Genomic DNA, 25000 nt, shown 5'->3' on the forward strand with positions numbered 1-25000 from the left:
GTTAATGCTTTTTATATCGTTATAGAGGAGTAACAACTTTAAACAGTTACACAAGATGTCATTTCATAAGCAGCAATACAGGAAAGAAGTGACGACAGTTTCTCTCTCTCTCTCTCTCTCTCTCTCTCTCTCTCTCTCTCTATCTCTCTCTCTCTATCTCTCACGCTGACTGGTGTCGACACACGAGGAAGAAAAAATATAAAACTGATAAAACTGGAGACTTCAAGTAACTGAAAGTAAATAAATAGATGAGATGAACTACAACACACACACACACACACACACACACACACGTACGTTTCTCTCATGGGTGTGACCGGTTTGTCACTCGCTCACGTCCTGTTTACAGTTTTGATTCCATCACCTTTCTGAACGCCGCACAATCGAGTTAGATTTTTTTTTACATCACAAGAAAAGAAAATATTTAAAATGATTTAAAAAGTAATATGTTTTTCCGCTGCATATATACAGTATATATATATATATATATTCAAATGATGAAAAATGAATGAAAAAAAAGATTTTAAAAAAGTCATCAAGTTTTAAATGATTAAAAAGGTAAATAAATTTCTGTAAAAGATAAAATATAAAATATAAAATATAAAAATATAAATGTATTAAATCTTTATTCTGTGGTTCACTTAAAGATCTGTTTTTGTTCAATGCATAAAAACTATTATTATTATTATTATTATTATTATTATGTATTTTATATATTATTATTATTATAATTATTATTATAATTATTATTATTTACATACATATAAATATGTATCAATATAATTATAATATATAAATGAACTGTATATAAAGACATTTAAGGAGTAATTTATGATGACAATTTGGATGTTTTCGGGACTCTGCGTCTGTCTGAGGGTTTAATATTAAACACTGTTGAGTTTTGAACAGTTTTAATAAATTTAGAATTGTGAGTTAAAGGTTCCAAAGGGCTCGTGTAAGGTCAAAGGTCACCGCTCAGTTGATGTAGGGATTCTCTTTTCTTGGCTTACAGTAGAGAGACGACACGTCGTCCTCCTGCAGCCTAGAGCTCGGTTTCTCTCTCACGCCGTTCATCTCCTCATAGATGGGGACTGGGTTCTGAGGCTTCATCTGCCCTCTGCTACAGGGCTTCATCTGAGAGAGGGATGGGGGAGAGAGGGGGGGGAGAGAGAGGGAAAGAGAGACAGAGACAGAGACAGAGAGAAAGTGAGTATTAGGGAGCGGTTCACACTGTCTTTCGAGAGGTGTCAATAAATCAACGGCCTCTTCAAACCACAACGGATATACACACTGACAGACTCATCCCACACACACTCACACACACACCATGCACATGCACAAACACTCACACATCTCACACACACACACACACACACACACACACACTAACACATTTCACACACAAGCACACACACACATTACGTGCACACACACACACACACACACACACACACACACACACACACATCATGCACACACACCATGCACACGCACACACACACACGCACACACAACCACACATCACACACACATAGCTTCCTTTTTGAGATTTACATGTTTGTCAGAACAAAACTGTTGAGAAGGTTGCTAGTGATCTAACTGTGGAAAATTAAAGTCGACAAGTTCACCTAATGACGATATCACACATGCTATTAATAACACACTCACCAAGTGCACTACACTGATGATGACGATGAAGAAGAGCAGTCCTACTCCTGCAGACAGAGCGAACAGCAGTGGTGTGTAGGAGGTACACGGAACTACAAACACACAAGAACATTCACTTAATCATTTCATTCTCATATTAACACAAACACTAATGCCACTTTATTAGGAACACGTACACACAACGTTCACATTACACACTGAGCGCTGAGTAAGAACTGCTGAACACACATACACACACGTGTGGATTTCCACACGCAGAAGTGTCTGAAGTTCACAGAAGAGTGTGACAACAACAAAAACTGAGGTCTGAGCTGACAGGAAGAATATAAGTGAGTGAAATAATAACAAAGAAAACTTCACTAAGCTGAAAAACATCTCGACACGTCAAACATCGAGGTCCGTGAGCTACGAGAGCAGGAGACCATGTTGAGTTCCTCCTGCAGGAATCTGAAGCTACTGTGGACTTTGTGTTTAAGGGCATAAGACTCAATTACTGCTTCTCAGATATGTGAGTCGACTCTTAAAAAGAGTCAGATCAAAGAGTCGACTCATTTGCAAATGACATCCACTATTCATCATCATATTCACCTGAAGATGCTTTTTAAATCGCGCGCGCGCGTGTGTGTGTGTGTGTCCATGTGTCTGTGTGTGTGTGTGTGTTTGTGTGTCCGTGTGTGTGTGTGTGTGTGTGTCCGTCTGTGTGTGTGTGTGTGTGTGTGTGTGTGTGTGTGTGTGTGTGCGTGTGTGTCCGTGTGTGTGTCCGTGTGTGTCTGTGTGTGTGTGTCCGTGTGGGTGTGTCCGTGTGTCTGTGTATGTGTGTGTGTGTGTGTGTGTGTGTGTGTGTGTGTGTGTGTGTGTGTGTGTGTGTGTGGGAAATGAACTGCTGTGAGGTTTACCATAAACAGTAGTACAGGGTGTTAGTTTTAGGGAAGTGGCATCTGTTCTGTGATCTTGTGGAGTTAAAGCACCGTGAGATAAACTCAACACATATGATGGTTTTTATTAGATTACAGACAGACAAAAGGACACTGATGGACTTCACTGACATCAAACACATCCATTAGAGTCAGATTGATCACAATCGAGTAATTTTATATCATTGATAAGTCACTAATACGACCGCTCGGGTCGTGGTGACCTCTGAAGGGACCGAGCTAAATATTTATGTAAAGTGCCTAAAAATCCCAAAAGGAAGAAACTCTAATCTGTAAATTGATCTAAACTCCCCAGTGAGTGAGTCAGGAGTCAAGAGTCGGGAGTCGAGTCAGGAGTCAGGAGTCAGGAGTCGGGAGTCAAGAATCAGGAGTTGGGAGTCGGGAGTCAAGAGTCAGGAGTCAAGAGTCGGGAGTCAGGAGTCAGGATGTTTTTGCTGTTATTTGATTGAGGAGTTATTTAACCTGTTGACATTTGTACTGATTTTCTTGCGAGCTGCAAACTGAGCAGTGAATAAATCCTTATTGTGGTGTTCAAGATTTCATTCAACACTAAAATGTGTAGTTTCATTTGGCTCCAGATTTCTGGCCACAAGGTTTTTGCTGCTCGACTTTGACTCATGAGAAGGTTGGACTTACAGACATCTTTGACGTACAGGACGATCTTGTGCCTCACTGATTGGATGTGAAAGCCTGCAGTTGTCTGGTAGTGGAACACACAGACGTACAGGTCGGTGTCGAAGCCCTGCAGATCTGTGATGCTCACATCGACTGTATTATCGCCCAGACGATCGCCGATGCGACCCACAAACGTGGAGTCTTTAACGTCAGCATCAGTGGTGAAGTTGTGATAAAGCACATCTTGAGCTTGAATCCATTCCCGTCTCAGAGTGAAGGCAAAGGGTGCTTGTTTTTCATATGGATCAAACACACAGGAGAACTGGATGGAGGAGCCGTTAGTTTTGTGGAGATAAATCATATCACCCAACGCTGAAGAGAAAACACAAATCTTTAGTAAAGGAAGTTTTGTAAAGTTTAACGTCATCTGGTCTGGTTTCATTTAAACTGACAAGAAATAAAAGTCATTAAAACAGACCGTCTGAGTGAAGCTGGACGTGTGTGTGTGTGTCCGTGTGTGTGTGTGTCCGTGTGTGTGTCCATGTGTCTGTGTGTGTGTCTGTGTCTGTGTGTGTCTGTGTGTGTGTGTCCGTGTGTGTGTGTGTGTGTGTGTCCGTGTGTCTGTGTGTGTGTCTGTGTCTGTGTGTGTGTCTGTGTGTGTGTGTGTGTGTCTGTGTGTGTGTGTCTGTGTCTGTGTGTCTGTGTGTGTGTCTGTGTGTGTGTCCGTGTGGGTGTGTCCGTGTGTGTGTATGTGTGTGTGTGGGAAATGAACTGCTGTGAGGTTTACCATAAACAGTAGTACAGGGTGTTAGTTTTAGGGAAGTGGCATCTGTTCTGTGATCTTGTGGAGTTAAAGCACCGTGAGATAAACTCAACACATATGATGGTTTTTATTAGATTACAGACAGACAAAAGGACACTGATGGACTTCACTGACATCAAACACATCCATTAGAGTCAGATTGATCACAATCGAGTAACTTCATATCATTGATAAGTCACTAATACGACCGCTCGGGTCGTGGTGACCTCTGAAGGGACCGAGCTAAATATTTATGTAAAGTGCCTAAAAATCCCAAAAGGAAGAAACTCTAATCTGTAAATTGATCTAAACTCCCCAGTGAGTGAGTCAGGAGTCAAGAGTCGGGAGTCAAGAGTCAGGAGTCAGGAGTCGGGAGTCAGGATGTTTTTGCTGTTATTTGATTGAGGAGTTATTTAACCTGTTGACATTTGTACTGATTTTCTAGCGAGCTGCAAACTGAGCAGTGAATAAATCCTTATTGTGGTGTTCAAGATTTCATTCAACACTAAAATGTGTAGTTTCATTTGGCTAAAATATCCTACAGATTTCTGGCCACAAGGTTTTTGCTGCTCAACCTTAAATCGTGAGAAGGTTGGACTTACAGACATCTTTGACGTACAGGACGATCTTGTCCCTCCCTGATTGGTTGTGAAAGCCTGCAGTTGTCTGGTAGTGGAACACACAGATGTACCGGTCGGTGTCGAAGCCCTGCAGATCTGTGATGTTCACATCGACTGCTTTGTTGACCAGACGATCGCCGATGCGACCCACAAACGTGGAGTCTTTAACGTCAGCATCAGTGGCGAAGTTGTGATAAAGCACATCTTGAGCTTGAATCCATTCCCGTCTCAGAGTGAAGGCAAAGGGTTTATGTTCTTCATATAGATCAAACACACAGGAGAACTGGATGGAGGAGGCGTTAGTCGTGTTGAGATAGAGCACATCGCCGCACGCTGAAGAGAAAACACAAATCTTTAGTAAAGGAGGTTTTGTAGAGTTTCGTGCTGGAGCCTTAATAAAACTTCACTTACACCGAGAACCGGTTCTGTTTTTCAACAGGAACCGGAACCACGCGGAATTTTTAAGCTTTGGTTCCAAACGCGGTTCCGATGCGATGATGGGCAAAGCGCTTGGAGAGGTCACTTTAATTAGCCAAGTCTTACCTGAATATTAATTGTTTACACTGTTTACAGTCACGCAACCAAATTAACGCAGTTTACCGCAGAAATCAGTCACTCGCACTGCTGAGGTATTTAAAGAGTGATTAATAAACACAAACGGAATTGTTTAAGTATTGTGCATTATTTTTCACATTTCGTTTATTATGGAATCGGAATCAGAACCAGGAATCGTAAGGCAGAACTGGAACCGGAAAATTTCTTTTTGATACCAACCCTATTTACACGTCATCTGGTCTGGTTTCATTTAAACTGACAAGAAATGAAAGTCATTAAAACAGACTGTCTGTCTGAGTGAAGCTGTGTGTTCGTTTAACACCAAATTAAACCTTAAAAAACCTTTATAAAGTTTAGAGACTTGTTTAGAGAAATGTTATGAAGGAACTGATTTTTTTATTTACTATCAAACACCACCGACCGACACTAATGCATTACAGAATACTGCATTTTTTATATTTCTATAACAGCTATTTTATTTACATTTTATTATTTAAGTCGCTTTCTAAAAATCGACCAAACAATATTGTATATAAACAGATCCCGTGTGTGTGTGTGTGTGTGTGTGTGTGTGTGTGTGTGTGTGTGTGTGTGTGTGTGTGTGTGTGTGTGTGTTTACTGTAATAAACATCAGCGTGGCACAAACACACACTTAATCCTCCTGAAGAGTTACACTGGAATATCAGGACTTAATATTAACACACACACACACACACACACACACACACACACACACACACACACACACACCCGGGATGTTTGTTTATTATATATATATTATAAGTGAGGAATAGAATAAAAGTTACCTGGGAAGAAAAAGGTGATGAAGAAGAAGACGGAAAGTCGCTGACGCTGTAGCCACTTCTCCATTTCACTCTCTCTCTCTGACTTCTCACACGAGCTAACGGAACACGACTGACACCAGCCCTGGTGTGTGTGTGTGGGTGTATATGTGTGTGTGTTGGGGGCTGGTACAGGAAATCCTACTAACTTTCAGTGGTTCATGCAACCATTGGGGTTTTTCTTAAGAAAGAAAGTTTAACATTCACAAAGAAACAGAAGCTGTTTATATTTTACAGGATATTTTAAATATCACGATATTTTATAATTTTATACAAAAAATTCAACCATGAAACTGCATTCATTAATAAACTCCAGCTAATAGACACAGACGAGATGTACATGCTGTTTACCTGCTGTGTATTGAGGTTTAACCACACACACACACACACACACACACACACACACACACACACACACACACACACACACACACATACACAAACAAACAAAATGAAAGATAAACAAATTTTGACCAAAAAAGAGTTTGTTTAAAACAAAACAAAAAAAGAATAAAAAAGATCTGATATTATGTGATATTTGATTTGATTTAAAAATCACGAGATTTTTCTTCTTTACACAATAAATAAAAATATAAAATCTACTGCAAAAGACTTCAGGCTTCAGTTAGACATTCTTTATCTGGTCATCTAATACTCGCTCGCTCGCTGTCACACACACACACACACACACACACACACACACACACACACACACACACACACACACACACACTCACACAAACTCACAAACTCCTTTAGAGGAAAACACACTAAATGTGTACAAGAAATAAAAATACAAGAAATAAAATGTTTCATTGTCATTACTATTTAGTATAAAATTATTCTGGTAGATTCGTTGCTTCAAAGTGAAATAAATATATTCGATTACCTGCAAAAAAAAAAAAACGTTATTTAAAATATTTTTGTTCTGCTTCTTTTTATGACTTTATTTAACTCGTCCTCTTTATCAAGTCATTTATTCAGTGTAGAAAAATCTGCTAATAAATGATTGAGATGAAGCGAGCAGTGACGCTGAGCATCAGCTGCTTTCAGTTTACAAACCTGACCATAAAAAAGATTCTAATCGCCGTTAACTCTTCATCTCTTCTGCACTCCCACGCTAATTAGGAGCACTGAGTCAACTTGACCTTGTCTGTTTTGACTACTTACAAAAAATGAAGTATTCAGTATGCATTTTTTATATTTCTATAACAGCTATTTTATTTACATTTTATTATTTAAGTCGCTTTCTAAAAATAGACCAAACAATATTGTAGAAAAACAGATCCCGTGTGTGTGTGTCCGTGTGTGTGTGTCCGTGTGTGTGTGTCCATGTGTGTGCATGTCCGTGTGTGTGTGTGTGTGTGTGTGTGTGTGTGTCCGTGTGTGTCTGTGTGTGTCCGTGTGTGTGTGTCCATGTGTGTGCATGTCCGTGTGTGTGTGTGTGTGTGTCCGTGTGTGTCTGTGTGTGTCCGTCCGTCCGTGTGTGTGTGTGTGTGTGTGTGTCCGTGTGTGTCTGTGTGTGTCCGTCCGTGTGTGTGTGTGTGTCCGTGTGTGTGTGTCCATGTGTGTGTGTGTTAGTGTGAAGTAGTCTAACTTGTTTACAACATATTAACATATATTTTGCAAACATTTTCGTAATATTCGGTATAATAAACCTCATTAATATGCAAAACTGTTTGTGATATTCGGTATAATAAACCTCATTAATATGCAAAACTGTTTGTAATATTCGGTATAATAAACAGCATTAATATGCAAAACTTTTTGTAATATTTGGTATAATAAACCTCATTAATATGCAAAACTTTTTGTAATATTTGGTATAATAAACAGCATTAATATGCAAAAATGGCTCATTTTCTAGTAAAAAAAAACCAAACAAACAGAAATGTTGAATAATTTTCACTACAGCGGCACAAACGTTGATGCACAATTACAGGCTGGTATATTTCAAAGCCAGGAGATTGTTTTGAAGCCATTTTGACAATTTTTAATGTCAGTAAATAATAAAACCTGTTTTTTTTTCCAGGTCAAATTGACTTGAATGCTTATAAATCACAAATTCTAGAATTAGGTCATCCTTAAAAATAGTTTGGTTTGCAGTAACAGTAAAAAAAAAAAGGTCAGTAGGTAGATCTATATATTTTTTCAAGTTTCAATGTTAAAAAAAAGTAAAATGTTGGTGATGGTGATTACGTAGGTATGACTTTAAACAAATTAGCATATTGTAACGTCACTGACTGGGTCTTCTTCATCCCGTGCCTTCGGGTGCATCACCGCAAACCTTATTTTGATGCTGGACAGTTTTTTCCAGAACTTCGTGCCAAGTTAAAGCGGTGTCGAGCTGTTTTAATGAACATTTTAGATGTATTATGGTGCCTGAACACGTATGACTTTGAACGGTGACCGCGAACATTTAGTTTACTGCAGCCGCAGCCATCATTATCGAGCGCGAACCGTCGTCTCTGACAGTGAATGAGACGAAGCGAACGCATAGGCCATAGTGTGACATCCGGTAACCAATAGTGTAAACCTAGATGACGTCACGGGTTTTTATTTAAAAGAAAGAACGTTGTATGTAGGCCTAGGGTTCGTTTGTATGTAAGCCTAGGCAATTTATATATTTACAATACTTACTAAAATATATTATTTTTATTGCTTTTGTATAATAGTTGTCGAAGAGTAATAAAAAAATGGTGCAAATTTACAACCGGCAGGTCGGTCGGACTTAAAGCAAAAAAAATAAAAAAAATTGAGTCGATCCTAAATTGTCAGCGTCGGTCGGGTTACAGCAAACAAGTATGTTTTTAAGGATGGCCACATCATGGCATAATGTCATGTGAATAAAACTTCTTTTACACTCCTTGTTTTTTTATTATACTTAATCTATGAACGATAAACCTTATGAAATTATGCCATGTTTTTGAGTAAAATAAGCAGATATTAAATATTATTTTGGATAACCACTGACTGATAAATGTCAAACATTACTCAGTATATCTCCAGGCTAAAGCTAACTGATGCAACTAAATTTAAATAAGAGAGGAAACAAATATGATTTGCAAAACACGCATTTTATTTTTGAACTTCTTTATAAAAATATGAACCTGTGTGTGTGTGTGTGCGCGTGTGTCGTGAAACTTTTACAAATGTGTAGCCTTTGTTTGGTCTGGCGGCCAACTGAAATGCAATGCCCAGTGCTTTGAACAGTGTGTGTGTGATCATTTCTGTAGATCATATTCTGCCCTCTGCTAGGCAAAGGCATATCAAAAGTGTGAAATATTTACAAATGTGTAGCTTTTTTTTTTTCCTGGAGGCCTAATGAAATGCAATGCCCAATTTGTGTGTGTGTTTTGGGTGCGTGTGTTAGTGAACATTTTGTGTGCGCATTTTTGTCTGTATGCATGTTCATTGCGCTGAAAAGGGCAAAAGAGTGACCTATTGCCCCACTAAATGTGGCCGGGTCAAATTGACTTGGGAGGACTCGAGGAGGAAAGTATTTATTTTACTAACACATAGTTCAACGAAAATAGACAGTGAGATAAACTCAACACATATGATGTTTTTTTTATTAGATTACAGACGGACAAAAGGTCACTGATGGACTTCACTGACATCAAACACATCCATTAGAGTCAGATTGATCACAATCGAGTAATTTTATATCATTGATAAGTCACTAATACGACCGCTCGGGTCGTGGTGACCTCTGAAGGGACCGAGCTAAATATTTATGTAAAGTGCCTAAAAATCCCAAAAGGAAGAAACTCTAATCTGTAAATTGATCTAAACTCCCCAGTGAGTGAGTCAGGAGTCAAGAGTCGGGAGTCAGAATGTTTTTGCTGTTATTTGATTGAGGAGTTATTTAACCTGTTGACACTTGTACTGATTTTCTAGCGAGCTGCAAACTGAGCAGAGAATAAATCCTTATTGTGGTGTTCAAGATTTCATTCAACACTAAGAAAGATTCCTCCTCGCACTTGCCCACGTCCCTTTAACTCTGCAAAACAATAGGAGCGCTCCGGAGCACTGAGAGAACAAACCCCACGAGTGAAATCAAATCTGGTTTATTGCAAACAGCTGCTCAAAGAACTGAGCGACAGAACAGAATATATGCAATGGAATACAGTAAGCTATGGTGTATTAGATAAGTTTTCAACATAGATAGGGATATGCAACAATGCTGCTTCCTCACAACTCTTCTCCAAGCATTGAAGGTCAGAAAGCCTGGACATGAGCAAAGAGAAACTGAGTGTCCTGCGAGTAATCTCTCAAGCAGGTCAACCTGTCAAGAGCGCTAAAAAGAACAGGATAGACTCAAATCAAGAACATTAAATCAGAAGAGGTGAAGGTGACATAACATAGAAACACACTTTTACATGACAGAGGTTTCCTCGTTTCTATTCCCTTAAGATTGAGGTTACTTTATCAGCAAGCCTTACCATCCTGCTTATGTTTGCAGAAACATGGGGTACAAAAACACTTATTACAGGTCAGCATGACCAGAGTGTGGAGAACATTCCTTTTAACAGAGAAAGAGAAATGTGGAAAGAAAATGAAATAAGCACAAAAAAATTAATTACCATAAAGAAAATTCATTTCAGCAAACACTAAAATGTGTAGTTTCGTTTGGCTCCAGATTTCTGTCCACAAGGTTTTTGCTGCCTGACCTTAAGTCTCGAGAAGGTTGGACTTACAGACATCTTTGACGTACAGGACGATCTTGTCCCTCCCTGATTGGTTGTGAAAGCCTGCAGTTGTCTGGTAGTGGAACACACAGATGTACCGGTCGGTGTCGAAGCCCTGCAGATCTGTGATGTTCACATAGACTGCTTTATTGACCAGACGATCGCCGATGCGACCCACAAACGTGGAGTCTTTAACGTCAGCATCAGTGGCGAAGTTGTGATAAAGCACATCTTGAGCTTGAATCCATTCCCGTCTCAGAGTGAAGGCAAAGGGTGCTTGTTCTTCATATAGATCAAACACACAGGAGAACTGGATGGAGGAGGCGTTAGTAGTGTTGAGATAGAGCACATCGCCGCACGCTGAAGAGAAAACACAAATCTTTAGTAAAGGAGGTTTTGTAGAGTTTCGTGCTGGAGCCTTAATGAACCACATTCCGTGTGGTTCTGTTTTTCAACAGGAACCGGAACCACACAGAATTTAAGCTTTGGTTCCAAATGCGGTTCCGATGCGATGATGGGCAAAGCGCTTGGAGAGGTCACTTTAATTAGCCAAGTCTTACCTGAATATTAATTGTTTACACTGTTTACAGTCACGCAACCAAATTAACGCAGTTTACTGAAGAAATCAGTCACTCGCGCTGCTGAGGTATTTAAAGAGTGCTCAATAAACACAAACGGAATTGTTTAAGTATTGTGCATTATTTTTCACATTTCGTTTATTATGGAATCGGAATCAGAACCAGGAATCGTAAGGCAGAACTGGAACCGGAAAATTTCTTTTTGATACCAACCCTATTTACACGTCATCTGGTCTGGTTTCATTTAAACTGACAAGAAATGAAAGTCATTAAAACAGACTGTCTGTCTGAGTGAAGCTGTGTGTTCGTTTAACACCAAATTAAACCTTAAAAAACCTTTATAAAGTTTAGAGAAATGTTATGATTTATTTACTATCTGAATCAGGATGACAAAAGGAGATAAAGGACGTCGATAACACACCACCGACCGACATGAATGAATTACAGAATACTGCATTTTTTATATTTCTATAACAGCTATTTTATTTACATTTTATTATTTAAGTCACTTCCTAAAAATCGACCAAACAATATCCCAGATAGCAATTACATTTGGGCCACATGTGGTTATTATCTGGCACATATGGCCTAGATGTGGCGTGGCTATACAGATATGGGCCAAATTGTGTCCATATTTGTTTTGCCATAACTTTAAAATCGGCGGGAAATGCTCTCTTGGTTCACAACTCATTTTGAGGTATATGGCCCAGATAACAACGAACACATTAGAACCATATGTGGTTGAGCTATGGCACACAGTGAGAAACACGAACTTGTGGTAAACCTTTGGCTTATACATGGAAAAACACAGGAATCCTGAAATCAAGAGCGGCAGACATCCTCCGTCCCACACCTCAGGTTGCTATGCATCTTCCCTCCTATTGGTGGAGTGAGACTACGGCACGAATGTGACAGACTCGGGCAGCGGGCGGTATTTCTGCTTTCCTCACGACTGTGTAAGCTACGTTCAGGTAAGTGATTGGCACTTTACAATCATATCATTGAAATATGCAGCATTATGTGTCAATATTGCATGTTATTAAGCGTTATTAGTTTAATTGAGGAAGGGGTCAAATTAGCTAATATTTTCCTCAGTTTAACAATACAGTTTAATGTACGCTAGGGCTCCGCTGGTTTGGTGTTTAAATTCCGATGTTTTTGGCTATAAATAAACAGTACTTAAGTAAAGTTGGCCACATATTCACAGGTTGGAGTTTACCGAGTCAATAACTCCTGAGCTAAACGCTGTTACTACACAAATAACACCTTTTCTATCGTAGTAATGTAGAGAGGCAGCTACAACCCAATTTTCCTAAAAATCAGCTTTCCTCCACGGTGGACAAAATACATGTCTCTATGTGCGAACCAAGGGACCGTCTGCAAAGTGCAAAACCCGAAAAGCGAATACTAAAAAGTCAACTTGGGAGGAATGTTTTTTTATATGAAAATATTTCCCCCAAGTAAGTGTTGTAGTATAACTATCAGGACATCAGTGATGTGTGAGCTGAATTTGGTGACAGTACAGTATTCGCTTTTCGGGATTTGCACTTTGCAGACGGTCCCATTTGGAATCTCTCTTATGCACTGAAAGTCATGCATGTCTTTTTTTAAAGCAGAATACATCCAGTGTAAATTTTAACCAGTTGGTGAAAAAGTATTCTAAAAATATATTCTAAAAACAAAATCTAAATAATTTGTCATAAGAAATTATGGTATTTTTATGGCCAACATATTGAAAAAATACAATTTGCAATTCCTTTCGAAAATATACTGGAAAATTTTTTTTTGGTCAATCAGAGGTGGTTAATTATTGCAATTAAAATATTAAAGGAGGAAATTTATATTAAATGATTTTAATTATCCTCCAGCTCTAACTTCCATATTGTATTGCTGCTAGCATTATTTAAATTCATCTTTATTGCAGAGGGGGGTAGGAGGGAGCGAATGAAGAAACACGAGGCCCAACAAAACACTGCCGACCCTCATTAGGCACATCACAACTCAATTTCTCAATTTAAGTTCTCTGTACAAGTTAATCTGATTTTTTTGTGTTTTTTTTACTCTGAGTTGAATACATTCTTAAATGTATTCTTATGTTTACTCTTAAAGCTGTAATTATTTAAAACACTTGTTTTGAAGTAAATTGTTTTGAGTACATTTGTTGTTGAGAGTTTCATTTACCTTTAAGTTAATAAGACTTTTACATACTGTCAGCTGCATGTGTGGCACATATGGGCCAATAGATTTTAACAGAACTCAACCATACTAAAATTGCATATAAGGCGCATATTTGGGCCACATTAAATTGTATTATTTGGCTCATGTTTGGTGGAGTTATGGCACTCCTTTGGTTCAGTTCTTTCAAAGAAGAGGTGTGCCATATTTGGGCCACATAAATTACATTTGGCTCATGCTTGGTAAACTTATGGCTCTGCTTTGGTTCAGTTTTGGCAAAGGAGATGTGGGCCATATCTGGGCCGACAAACAAACTAATCTGGGCCACAGCTCAGCTGTTTATCTGGGCCAAAGGAAATTTGCTGACTGGGATTGTAGAAAAACAGACCCCGTGTGTGTTTACTGTAATAAACATCAGTGTGGCACAAACACACACTTAATCCTCCTGAAGAGTTACAGTGGAATATCAGGACTTAATATTAACACACACACACACACACACACACACACACACACACAGGATGTTTGTGTATTATAAGTGAGGAATAGAATAAAAGTTACCTGGGAAGAAAAAGGTGATGAAGAAGAAGACGGGAAGTCGCTGACGCTGTAACCACTTCTCCATTTCACTCTCTCTGACCTCTCACACGAGCTAACGGAACACGACTGTCACCAGCCCTGGTGTGCGCATGCGCAGGTGTGTGTGTGTGTGTGTGTGGGGAAATCATAGTTACTTTCAGTGGTTCATGCAACCATTGGGGTTTTTCTTAAGAAAGTTTAACATTCAGAAGCCGTTTATATTTTACACGATATTTTAAATATCAATAATTTTATACAAAAAAAAAAAAAAAAAAAAAAAGTCAACCATGAAACTGCATTCATTAATAAACTCCAGCTAATAGACACAGATGAGATGTACATCTTTACCACACACAATCCCTTATTGGAAAACACTAAATGTGTACAATAAATAAAAATACAAGAAATAATTTTTCATTGTCATTTCCATTTAGATTAAAATTATTCTGGCAGATTCGTTGCTTCATAGTGATAAATCTATTCGATTACCTGCTGTCACGGACGTGAAACATTTAGATCCAACGAACGTTTAGATCCAAATGCTGGTTTATTAGGCAATATCCAAGACAGGCAAGGGTCACACATCAGGCAAACAACAACATCAAAGGGAATCCAAAAGCAGAAGTCAATAATCCAGGCGTAGGTCAGGGCAGGCAGCAAATGTTCACAAACACGAACAACAAGCAAGTTCAAAAACAGGGCAATAGACCGAACAGAATAAACGCTCAGTATGCAGACCATGCTAACAATACCTCACAACACGAGAGGTCTGAGTGAGCTTAAATAGACCGGGTGATTACAAACGGGAAACAGGTGTGCTGAGTTGGTGGTGCAATGAATAGAGGGAAATAGAGTCCTGATGCTAAAGTGCAGCAAATCCTCTGCATGCCAGGAGAGGGAGCCCTCATGGCTCTCATAACAGCACACCCCCCCCCCCCCCCGAGTGGATTCCAGACACTCCAATGTAGATCCGGAGGGTAGTGGAACGGAGGCAGAACAGTGGGCCAGGTGCATGTGGCGGTAGAGGGCAGGGCGGAGCCGGCAGAGCAGAAGGCCGGGGCGGAGCAGGACTGGCAGCGCCGCAGGCGGAGCCGGCAGAGCAGAGCAGGACTGGAGAGCAGGGCGGAACCGGCAGACCAGGGAGAGCAGGGCGGAGCCGGTAGACCAGGGAGAGCAGGGCGGAGCCGGCAGACCAGGGAGAGCAGGGCGGAGCCGGCAGACCAGGGAGAGCAGGACTGGAGGCCAGCAGGGCGGAGCTGGCAGACCAGAGCAGGACTGGAGACCACGGCGGAGCCGCAGGCAGAGCAGGACTCAGCAGCAGATTCAGTAGATTCAGACGGCTCGGGAGAGTCAGATGGTTCAGAGTCATGGATTTGGGAACTGCCTGGTGAAGCAGAAGAGCAGCAAGCATACTGCAGTGCCATAGCCAATACAGGAGGCATGAAACTGAGAGAACGTACCTCTGTAGCCCTGGGGATCATTAAACTTGACATAACTGGATTTTGACTCTTAGACACCCGTACAGACGTCATCTGGGGGTCCAGTAGACTAGACACTAGTAGTTGTGGCTTTGCAGGAAAAGGAGAGGCAGGTGAGGCAGCCATTTTGTGAAGTGGTTGGGGTGTGGCAGCCATTTTGTGAAGTGGTTGGGATGCAGAAATGGCAGCCACCTTGACAACAGGTGCCAGTATGGTAACGGCCCTCTGAGGGACAGGTGTTGTCAGGACAGTGGCTTTTTTAACCACTGGTGCATATACAGTAGTAGCCCTCTTGAAAACAGGGGCAGGTAAAAATGGTAGCCATTTTAGGGGTAGGTGCAGACCCGGCAGCCTGGCTTGCGAATCGTTCTCTTCTGATTGCCCTCCTTAGACAAGGGCTCAGTCATAGTAGCAGCCATTTTATGATCTGAGCCAGGCGTGTTGGTGGCCATTTTGGGAGTAGAGGCAGGCATGGCAGCAGCTGGTTTAGGGGCAGAGACCGGCATAGTGGCGGCCATTTTGTCACCTGATTTTCCATCCGGGGTTTCCCCACAAGTTCCATCGGGTTCGGCTTTCTAAATTGCTGACAAAACCCCAAAAGTCCAAAATTTGTAAGCTTTGCATTTCTGCTTGCGACAAAGGTTCGTCCAAACAGTCATTTAAGTACAACTTTAATTCCACATTGCTGAGGTTCAAACCAGTCGCACATGTCCAGAACACTTGTGCAAAACCACTCACCCTTGTTGGCGGAGAGACATCAAGTCGTCCAACCTGTCCCACCATTCTTCTTCAGTGGAGGGGGGTAACACTTGAACTTGTATGCCACTATATCGGTACATGTCGGGGTACAGGAACACAACAATCGGTACAGGGAAATATCACTGCTGAATCTTTAGATGAGTGGTCGGAGAAGGTGCCGGAAGAATGCTGGATTTGGTTGTTGGGTTTATGGCTGATGCAATGATGAAACCAGGGTGGACGCAATAAACCGCTGGATCTCGTAAGGCAAGGTATTCTGTCACGAACGTGAAACAGTTTAGATCCAAATGCTGGTTTATTAGGCAATATCCAAGCTAGGCAAGGGTCACACATCAGGCAAACATCAAAGGAAATCCAAAAGGAGAAGTCAATAATCCAGGCATAGGTCAGGGCAGGCAGCAAACGTTCACAAACATGAAAAACAAGCAAGGGCAATAGACAGAACAGAATCCAGTGACGCTGAGCATCAGCTGCTTTCAGTTACCAGTATAAAGTATTTACAATACTTACTAAAATATAATTCATATTATTTTTATTGCTTTTGTATATTAGTTGTTTGAAGAGTAATAAAAAAATGGTCGGTATTAACGCAAATTTACAACCGGCAAGTCGGTCGGACTTACAAGAATATTTTTAAGGATGGCCTCATCACCATTTTTGTGATCAGCTTACATTTGTGAAAATTTTACATTTGTAATATCTATTTTACCTACCAGCTGTCATCTGATCAACCAACAACAGGCCACACACACACACACACACACACACACACACACACACACACACACACACACACCACTCAAAAACATGGCATAATTTAATGTGAATAAAAATTCTTTTACACTCCTTATGTTTTTTTTATTATACTTAATTTATGAACGATAACTCTTGTAAAATTATGCCATGTTTTTGAGTAAAATAAGCAGAAATTATTAAATATTATTTTGGATAACCACTGACTGATAAATGTCAAACATTACTCAGTATATCTCCAGGCTAAAGCTGACCGATGCAACTAAATGTATAAATAAGAGAGGAAACAAATATGATTTGCAAAACACATGTATTTTATTTTTGAACTTTATAAAAATATGAACCTGTGTGTGTGTGTTTGTGGTGAAACTTTTACAAATGTGTAGCCTTTGTTTGGTCTGGAGGCCAACTGAAATGCAATGCCCAATGCTTTGAACAGTGTGTGTGTGTGTGATCATTTCTGTAGATCATAGTCTGCCCTCTGCTAGGCAAAGGCATATCAAAAGTGTGAAATATTTACAAATGTGTAGCTCTATTTTTCCGGAGGCCTAATGAAATGCAATGCCCAATTTGTGTGTGTGCATGTGTGTGTTAGTGAACATTTTATGTGTGCATTTTTGTCTGTATGCATGTTCATTGCGCTGAAAAGGGCAAAAGAGTGACCTATTGCCCCACTAAATGTGGCCGGGTCAAATTGACTCGGGAGGACTCGAGGAGGAAAATATTTATTTTACAAACACATAGTTCAACGAAAATAGACAAAATTAATTTTACTTGCAAATTTCATAATTTGAAACAATCCTGGCAAATTTCATGCAAATATATGAAAGGACACCCAAGTTACCCCTGCACAAGGGTTAAACCAAATTTATTGGAAAACATTCATTAAAATATATAAATAATTATTTCTAGTTAATAAAAGTAACAAAAATCAATCATAGTAAATAACAATGGGAAAAATACTAATGTTATCTTTTCTCTCATTTTATTTTTTAACAGAAAATAACCACATAAATTAGAGATGTTTAACGAAAGCCGTGTGTATAAATGACAAATAATGAATGGAACTTGAACAAGAGTCAAAACAAATCCAACTTTTTATATAAACTCTTTAATTACTGAAATGTGGAATAAAGATACTGTTGTGTTTCTGACACACACACACACACACACACACACACACGAAACAAGAAGGGAAATTAAATTTTATTAATCCATGTTCAAAAAAATAATAAAATAATAATAGTAAGAAAGGTCCAAACATACAATAAAGTGTTTATTGAGGTCCACAAAGACACAGGATGTTGGCATTGTGCCAAACAGGTCCAGACAGGAATGTGTCTAAATGTTAAACTGGTGCTTTTTATTTAACAACAAATAAGAAAAACAAACGAAAATGATAGAAAGCACTAAATTGTGCATTAACGGTACAACGTGGTGACACACACAGTATATATCTATACGAGCGTGTGGGTGTGTGTTTTGACATGATTATCGGCACGATTATCCACACACACACACCTACTGTGAAGCCCTCACCAGATGTTGTGAAGGCTCCAGACTGATTAAACACACACTAAAGGGATGTAAATTATTAACTTATTTAAACTTGCCTTGCCTTTAAACTGGCACGGTTACAGCTTTAAAGGGAAAACAATTTTGGGGAAATAAAAAACAAACAAGATCCGTAAAGATAAACAGTCGTGTGTGTGTGTGTGTGTGTGTGAGAGAGAGGTGGGCGTCCTGCGTGGCGTCATGAGTCTCTCCGTGCCTTTGGTATGTTTGTTTGTTTATTCGTCTAATCAGCAGACACTGAAGCGAACCTCACGGTGCGTCAGTATCGGCCCATTCCCTGGTACTGAGGCACCTGTCCGTACACCGGCATGTAACCTGGCATTCCCTGAGGAGGTACAGCGAACTGACCTACACACAAACACACACACACACACACACACAGTTTAAAGGAAAGGACACGCTGATCTGAAGGTTCACCGTGAGGACCGATTATGTGTCACCCATGAAGACTTCGTCACGCTCACTAGATCTTTATGAGGAAATTCAGACTAAAAAGGAATCTTTTGAGACTTTTAACTTTAATTTATTTATTTAGCCTGTAAATATTGTCCATACTTGGTGTAAGAGCGACTCACCGTGCATGGGGTGTCTGATAGGAGGCTGTTGTGGAAGTAGTGACCCCACAGGTACAGCAGGGGGCGCTGCAGCAGCTACCGTGGGCCCAGGACGAGGAGGAATCGACCTCTGATACCTAGGCAGCTGAGCTCGCCTCTCCTCCTACATCGAGAGCAACACACACACACACACACACACAATCACACACTACACACACTAAAAACCGTTTACCTTTTTACTAAATAAAAACAAACAAACATCTAAACAGGTTTACGCTTTCACGCTAAAGCTAAAAGTCGTACGAAAGAATTTACAGGCTAAAGGTGTAACGTCGCCGTAAGCCGATGTAAAGAGAAAAATCCGTTTTTTTTATTACTTACTGTCAAATAAAAAGGAGATAAATCGGGAGAGGCGTCTCCGAGCACTTACCAGTGAGATATCCTCATCAGGGTGCATCAACTTACTGGTAGCACTGGAGCTGGAGATGGCGGCCGGCTTAGCGGAGACTGCTGGGGGGTTCAGTATAGCCACAGTGCTACTAGCAGGAACAGAGGAAGAGGAGGAAGAAGTAGTGGAGGACGAGGAGGATGACGGAGGCTGGGTGTAGGCTGGGAATGTTGCTTTGGGAGGATCTGCGTTAGTGGGCACCGGCTGCTGAGCCTGGAGAGGGACGAGGGTGCCAAAACTTTATTATGAATTTATTTTCACAATCATTTTCACTTCATTACGAGCTATATATATTTAATAAAACGTACAAATAATCGTTGTTGTTTTTTTAGACAGAAAGCACCAATTACTCTAATTATTAATCAATGTAATTAAAATAAGAATTATTATAAATTCTAACTCATAAATCATTGAATCGATAAATTAAACTGATTCAGTAAATGATTAGATTCTGTTTAGCTTTATGTTGCGTTACCTGAGCAGCAGCACTGGGGAAGAGAGGTTTGGAGGCAGCGGGTGGAGCGACGGGTGCAGCAGGTCGGACCGGGACTCCTGGTGCCGTCACTGAAGGTACCGGAGCCATAGAGGGAATCCCAGGCCGGGGTACGTGAGGGGGCATTCCTGCAACACACACACACACACGTCAATCTCCACTTCACAAACCCTACGTCATCTTTACTACACTACAGTTATGAGTGAGAGCTCTAGAGAGTATCAGGAGTTTATAACCATGTGATCTACTCTAAACGCTGACAGTCTAATAAAAAGATCCTAGCCGTGTCACGGGTCTCTTCACGTCGTAAACATATTAAAGGTCCATTTAATTTGAACACACACTGTTTAGCATTTCGTCTGCGGTTATGGGAGTTTTCCCAGTCCAATGGACTGCAGTAATACTACACCTCTTACCTGGGGGCATTCCGGGCATCATGAGGGGCACTCCGGGCCCGGGGTGCATCATCCCTCCCATCGGCATCATACTGCATAAGGAACAAAGAGCAGGAACGGGTTGTTAGGGGAAGTCACATCTCCAGACACAGTGAAGGGAAAAACTCTCAGTACAATAACTAGTGATGGATGATGTGGAACTGAGTAATTATTCGACGGAAATGACAGAAATCTTGTGTAGATCTATAGGATGGAGAAGTGTGAAACATTTCACGCACAGCGACGTTAAACTCTTTAAAGCTCTTATAACGTTCCACTGTCATTGTGATCCTTGTCACGATCTGTCTCTAAAAACTAGGAGCTTGTATTCAAAAGAATCCAGAGAGCTGGAAGTTAAGTTTAAAGATGAAGTGAAAGATTTAGAACTGTAACAGACACCAGATGATGATTTAACGTGGTGCTATACTGCCCCCTAATGTTCAGGGATGTTACTGCACCACACAGATCATTTCTGAGAGACGGGCTTAGAATTAGAAACAAACGTACCCATGTGGCATGCCGGGCATCACTCCAGGCATTCCGGGCATCATTGGGTGAACTCCAGGCATCATAGGAGGCATACCTACACACACAGACACACACACACACCCCGTTAGTCTACTCTATTAAAGCAGACAGGAGAGCAGTGCACACAGTAAACACCACAATATACTCCACAGGATGCCATCTGTACACAAATAACACTGAGGAGAAGTTACATGTGTGTAAAAATAAAATAAGGCATTAATCTCTCACAAAGACAGCCCTGAGTGTGTATCTCTGGCACACCTGAGTAGTTAGCCTGGGGCATGTAGGCGTTCTGTGGCTGGGCAACGAGCGGCTGCTGAAACGGTGACGGTCCGGCTTCATCTTCCTCATCATCATCATCGGAGTCATCCTGGTCCTGTTTCTTCTTTTGGCTTTCTGCTTACACACACACACACACACAACCTTGTTGAAAACTTGATAAACTTGCATGTGTGTATAATTTCACTTAATTTACAAGTTTGTGTTGACTCACTTTATTTATTTATTTTTTAACTTTAATATTGTACTCTAATTCCAACACAAAAAAAAAGTTTTTCACTAAATTCTCAGGATGGAGCGTCTGATCTAGTGAACTAGCTTGTGGATGCGTTTCTGCTCGAGACTCGTTTACGTCGTTATCTTTCAACTTCTTGGTGTATTTAATATTCACAAACAGCTGGAACCAAAGTCCTTGTGTGCCTGATTATGAGGAAAGACCTGCTCTCATTTCCCACCTTGGGATTTCTGTTCCAGAAGCCTCCTCCTCTCCTGCATGTCTTTCTCTGGGATGCCTTCCATGCCGTAGATCTCCAGCTCGATGTCGGTTCGGCCGGGTATCGCATTAGGGACACCGTCTATCGTTTCCTTGTGCACCTGGAAATTAAAAAAACCTTATGACAGCTGTTTGGTGCACATTTCATCTGTGAGCAGGATTAAGAGTCGGCTCGGGTGTGTGTCTCGTACCTGCATGCAGTGTATGGCTAGACCTGGTCCCGTGTACAGCTTCTTGTGACATATGTGACATTTGAAATGTTTCGCCTTCTGATGCTGGATGAGAATCTTCTCATCGTCAAAGTCTCTGTTGCAGTACCTTTGTGTAATTGGATTAAGGTGTGCAATCAAATCTGTATAAAAGCATCCAAAAGACCACAGAAATTATAATAATAAATAAAACTCCAACCCCTTAAGTTTTGACAAACATTTGTATCCTGCCTGCATCATAACACACTGTAATAAACGTACTTGGGAAATACATAATTATGTTAAAGGTTAAAAAAACTCTACAATTACATCCCTTTTGATTGAATCGGTTCGTTAGTCTCGATTCAACAACAACAACGACCAAAAAAGAGCCGTTTCTTTCAGTCCCCAAATTGGTTGCTTCCAAGCAAATTCTTTCTAACCTGGATAAAGTTTGTGATAAAGTTTGTGATAAAGTTTGTGATATTCTTCTATTTCTGTCTGAATTGATCGTTTCGCTGAATCATTCTGGACGAGTCGACTCTTAGAATCACTCATTCACGGTGTTACTCCAAAACATTAGCGTTTCTAGTTTTAAGGGTTTTTTGTGAAATGGATTCCAACCAGAATTAATTCGACACAATGAGACTAGAGAACAGAAATAAACCAATTAATCCTAGAGAAATTAAACTCGTGTATCAAAGTGTGTATTTAAAAAGTGTATCGCAAACATGAGACCAAACGTTCATTGGCTGTTTTATCTTCTCCTGAAACCGATTTATCATCATTTATCACACATCATTTGTCTTACAGAGCTTCTATACACGGTTATTATTTAAAATAAACAGTTATTTAGGCAAAAAGTTGTGCTATGTCATGTCTATATAATGACTGTTAGCTGCTAGCAAGAGCACGGGTACGTTAGCTTGAATCGTGTCCCAACAACAGCCTACGCGCACTATTTAAGTGCCCTACACACGCTCTGAGATAAAGGTGCGTGCACACTAAGTAGTGCACTACGTGACTAAAAGAGCGTCGTTTGGAACGCAGCCTCGCTAGCTAAGAAGATATCTCACTAAATTTGGCGTTTTTAAATCGCATCGCAAGTTACAAAGGATACCAACACCACGGCTTCAGCTGCTTCTTCTTCTTTCTTCCCATTTCTGTTCTAAAACTAAAAAAAAACAATTTACGCTAATAAAAAACTGACTTAATTCACCACCGTTTGCTAAATAAAATGGCGCGATGGTTTCCAGGCTGCTTCACAATACGCTTCCGGTGTTTGTCCCGCGCATGCGCATGTGTATCCTTATGGGCCTCGATGTATTCAGCTGTAGAGTGAAGCTATTGGTCTGATTCCTTAAAAATATATTATCATTATTTTTAAATAATATTTAATATAATGAAACAATTATTAATAAAACTAAGGTTGTTTCAAACTTATATATTGACAATGATGTCAAATTCCTTCAAATAAACAAACAAACAAACAAATAAATAAATAGGTTTACACACAAAATAAAAAATCCAGGAATCATTATTTCGGCTTTTCGGTCATAAAACTGTTTAATGATTCTCATATTTACATTTTAAATCTACAAAATGTTAAAATATTCCGTGTGAGCATTTATCTGTGTTAGAGCTCCAGATTACTGTCTTTAGAGCACAGCCTCGGATCGCAGATTAGCAGCTAACGCACTCAACCGTCATAAAAACACAGTTTAATAATTATGTTAGAAAATTAAACTGCTTTGGATTTGTGTTGTGAAGAGAGACAGTGATGCATCAGGAGGTCAGACCTCGCTGTGTCAGAGAGATAAATACTTCATGATAAACTCATGTGTTATAAGCTATTAGCACTGTCTGAACTGTACAAGACTGTTATATATCTGATCTGGTGTCAGTTGTCTCTTGCTGCCGTGCTGAATGTTTGTGCATAGACCGAAAACGAGCTTGTCTCAAAACAGTCACTAAACTCCACACTAGGCGTGCGCTGATAATCAGTTAGTGGGTCATATTGTGATTAACCAACTGTAGGGATGATCGCTATTGGCCTTTATTTCCATCTCTTTCGGCTCACTGTGTGATGTAGCATAAAATACTAGCACTGTGCTATTGTTAGCTAAGCTACTTGTTAAAAGAAAGGCTAACGTCTCTGTTCTGTAATACCAATTAAAATCCGAAACCTTTCTCTTTCATTTAATATCAGGATAGTGTCTTAAACTGGCATTATTACATCAAGAAAAAGTAAAATATCAGCACACGCCTAATGGAAACATTCAGTTCATATGTACTCTAGCATCGTCTATAGATAACACACACACACACACACACACACACAAACACACACACACACACACATACAACTGTTTAGTCCAGTGTCTGACACACAGCAACAGCTATAAATACATTTTAAATATTTCTTTAAATCCAGTGTGCTGCTGGAAAGTAGCAGTAGCGCGATAGAACAAGGGATTTCTATCAAACTTACATCCGTTTGTTAGAACGAGGCATAAACAGTGACGAGCTGAGGAGGAAGATATTTTTGGCAATGTTAATAAAAGTTTGTGCCCTCTTATCACGCTGTAATTACTTACAAAAATATAACGTCCACTATAAACGGCCACAGCACAAACCCGCTAACACACCCGCTAAAACACATGCTAACACACAGGACACACACATTTAGATTTAAATGAGAACATAGTCATGAGAATTACAGTCTGATCTCAGAACAGTTCTGCTTTCAGTTCAGAAACCAGAAAGCTGGTTTTAGCTGGAGATGATGCTAGATGCTAACACTCAAAACTAATAGCAGCACAATGAGCTTTAGTTTGAGGAAGCTAATGTTGCTAACAGTGAGTAAAGGTCAATAGATGCTAGTAATCATGATGTTAATTCATTACAAATTACTTTTTTGTTAGCACTTGAATTTTAGTCTAACAAACTTTGGAAGCT

At 40.1% G+C, this 25000-nt stretch overlaps 4 protein-coding genes across 7 annotated transcripts in view; 1 reads left to right on the forward strand and 3 right to left on the reverse strand.

Moving 5' to 3' along the window:
- The window catches only part of rhot1b (ras homolog family member T1), a 16896-nt gene extending 16603 nt beyond the window's left edge, over positions 1-293 (forward strand). The window contains exon 20 of the mRNA XM_047814080.1: positions 1-293. This exon is cut by the window's left edge and continues 510 nt beyond it. The gene's annotated coding sequence lies outside the window, so the exon portion shown is untranslated.
- LOC113656882 overlaps positions 1-6155 on the reverse strand; it is a 6245-nt gene extending 90 nt beyond the window's left edge. Inside the window, exons 1-5 of the mRNA XM_027168317.2 lie at positions 6002-6155; positions 4623-4973; positions 3240-3590; positions 1669-1760; positions 1-1134 (exon numbers count right to left, since the gene is read on the reverse strand). The exon at positions 1-1134 is cut by the window's left edge and continues 90 nt beyond it. Coding sequence (XP_027024118.2) covers positions 976-1134; positions 1669-1760; positions 3240-3590; positions 4623-4973; positions 6002-6065 — 1017 coding nt within the window. The 5' untranslated portion in view covers positions 6066-6155 and the 3' untranslated portion in view covers positions 1-975. The remainder of the gene's footprint in view (positions 1135-1668; positions 1761-3239; positions 3591-4622; positions 4974-6001) is intronic.
- Positions 6156-18238: 12083 nt separating this feature from the next.
- On the reverse strand, positions 18239-23330 carry znf207b (zinc finger protein 207, b). 3 transcript variants are annotated; one of them, XR_007140592.1, is made up of 10 exons: positions 22486-22895; positions 22046-22206; positions 21817-21955; positions 21344-21478; positions 21062-21137; positions 20537-20607; positions 20103-20248; positions 19645-19840; positions 19201-19342; positions 18239-18973 (listed from the first exon to the last, which is right to left on the reverse strand). XR_007140592.1 is itself a non-coding variant. In XM_027168321.2 (10 exons), the coding sequence occupies exons 1-10, from the start codon at positions 23201-23203 to the stop codon at positions 18885-18887; spliced, it is 1197 nt and encodes a 398-aa protein (XP_027024122.1). In that variant the 5' UTR covers positions 23204-23330; the 3' UTR covers positions 18239-18884. The 3 variants fall into 3 exon arrangements, 2 of the variants coding, with proteins under 2 accessions (XP_027024122.1, XP_047669805.1); XM_027168321.2 differs by lacking the exon at positions 22486-22895 and adding an exon at positions 23163-23330 and having other exon boundaries at positions 19610-19840; positions 22046-22172; XM_047813849.1 differs by having other exon boundaries at positions 19610-19840; positions 22486-22615.
- Positions 23331-23582: 252 nt separating this feature from the next.
- rhbdl3 (rhomboid, veinlet-like 3 (Drosophila)) overlaps positions 23583-25000 on the reverse strand; it is a 21595-nt gene continuing 20177 nt past the window's right edge. For both annotated transcript variants that reach the window (XM_047813852.1, XM_047813851.1), the window contains one exon: positions 23583-25000. This exon is cut by the window's right edge and continues 462 nt beyond it. The gene's annotated coding sequence lies outside the window, so the exon portion shown is untranslated.

The sequence above is a fragment of the Tachysurus fulvidraco genome, chromosome 5 (genome assembly GCF_022655615.1).
Source record: "Tachysurus fulvidraco isolate hzauxx_2018 chromosome 5, HZAU_PFXX_2.0, whole genome shotgun sequence".
In the NCBI taxonomy this organism is placed as follows: domain Eukaryota; kingdom Metazoa; phylum Chordata; class Actinopteri; order Siluriformes; family Bagridae; genus Tachysurus; species Tachysurus fulvidraco.

Coding starts and splice junctions, on each gene's coding strand:
- znf207b (XM_047813849.1), bottom strand. CDS start 22,600: ATGAGTGATTCTAAGAGTCGACTCGTCCAGAATGATTCAGCGAAACGA. Junction 21,956..22,045: donor TAGCCATACACTGCATGCAG/GTACGAGACACA, acceptor TTTAATTTCCAG/GTGCACAAGGAAACGATAGA. Junction 21,479..21,816: donor TCTGGAACAGAAATCCCAAG/GTGGGAAATGAG, acceptor GTGTGTAAGCAG/AAAGCCAAAAGAAGAAACAG.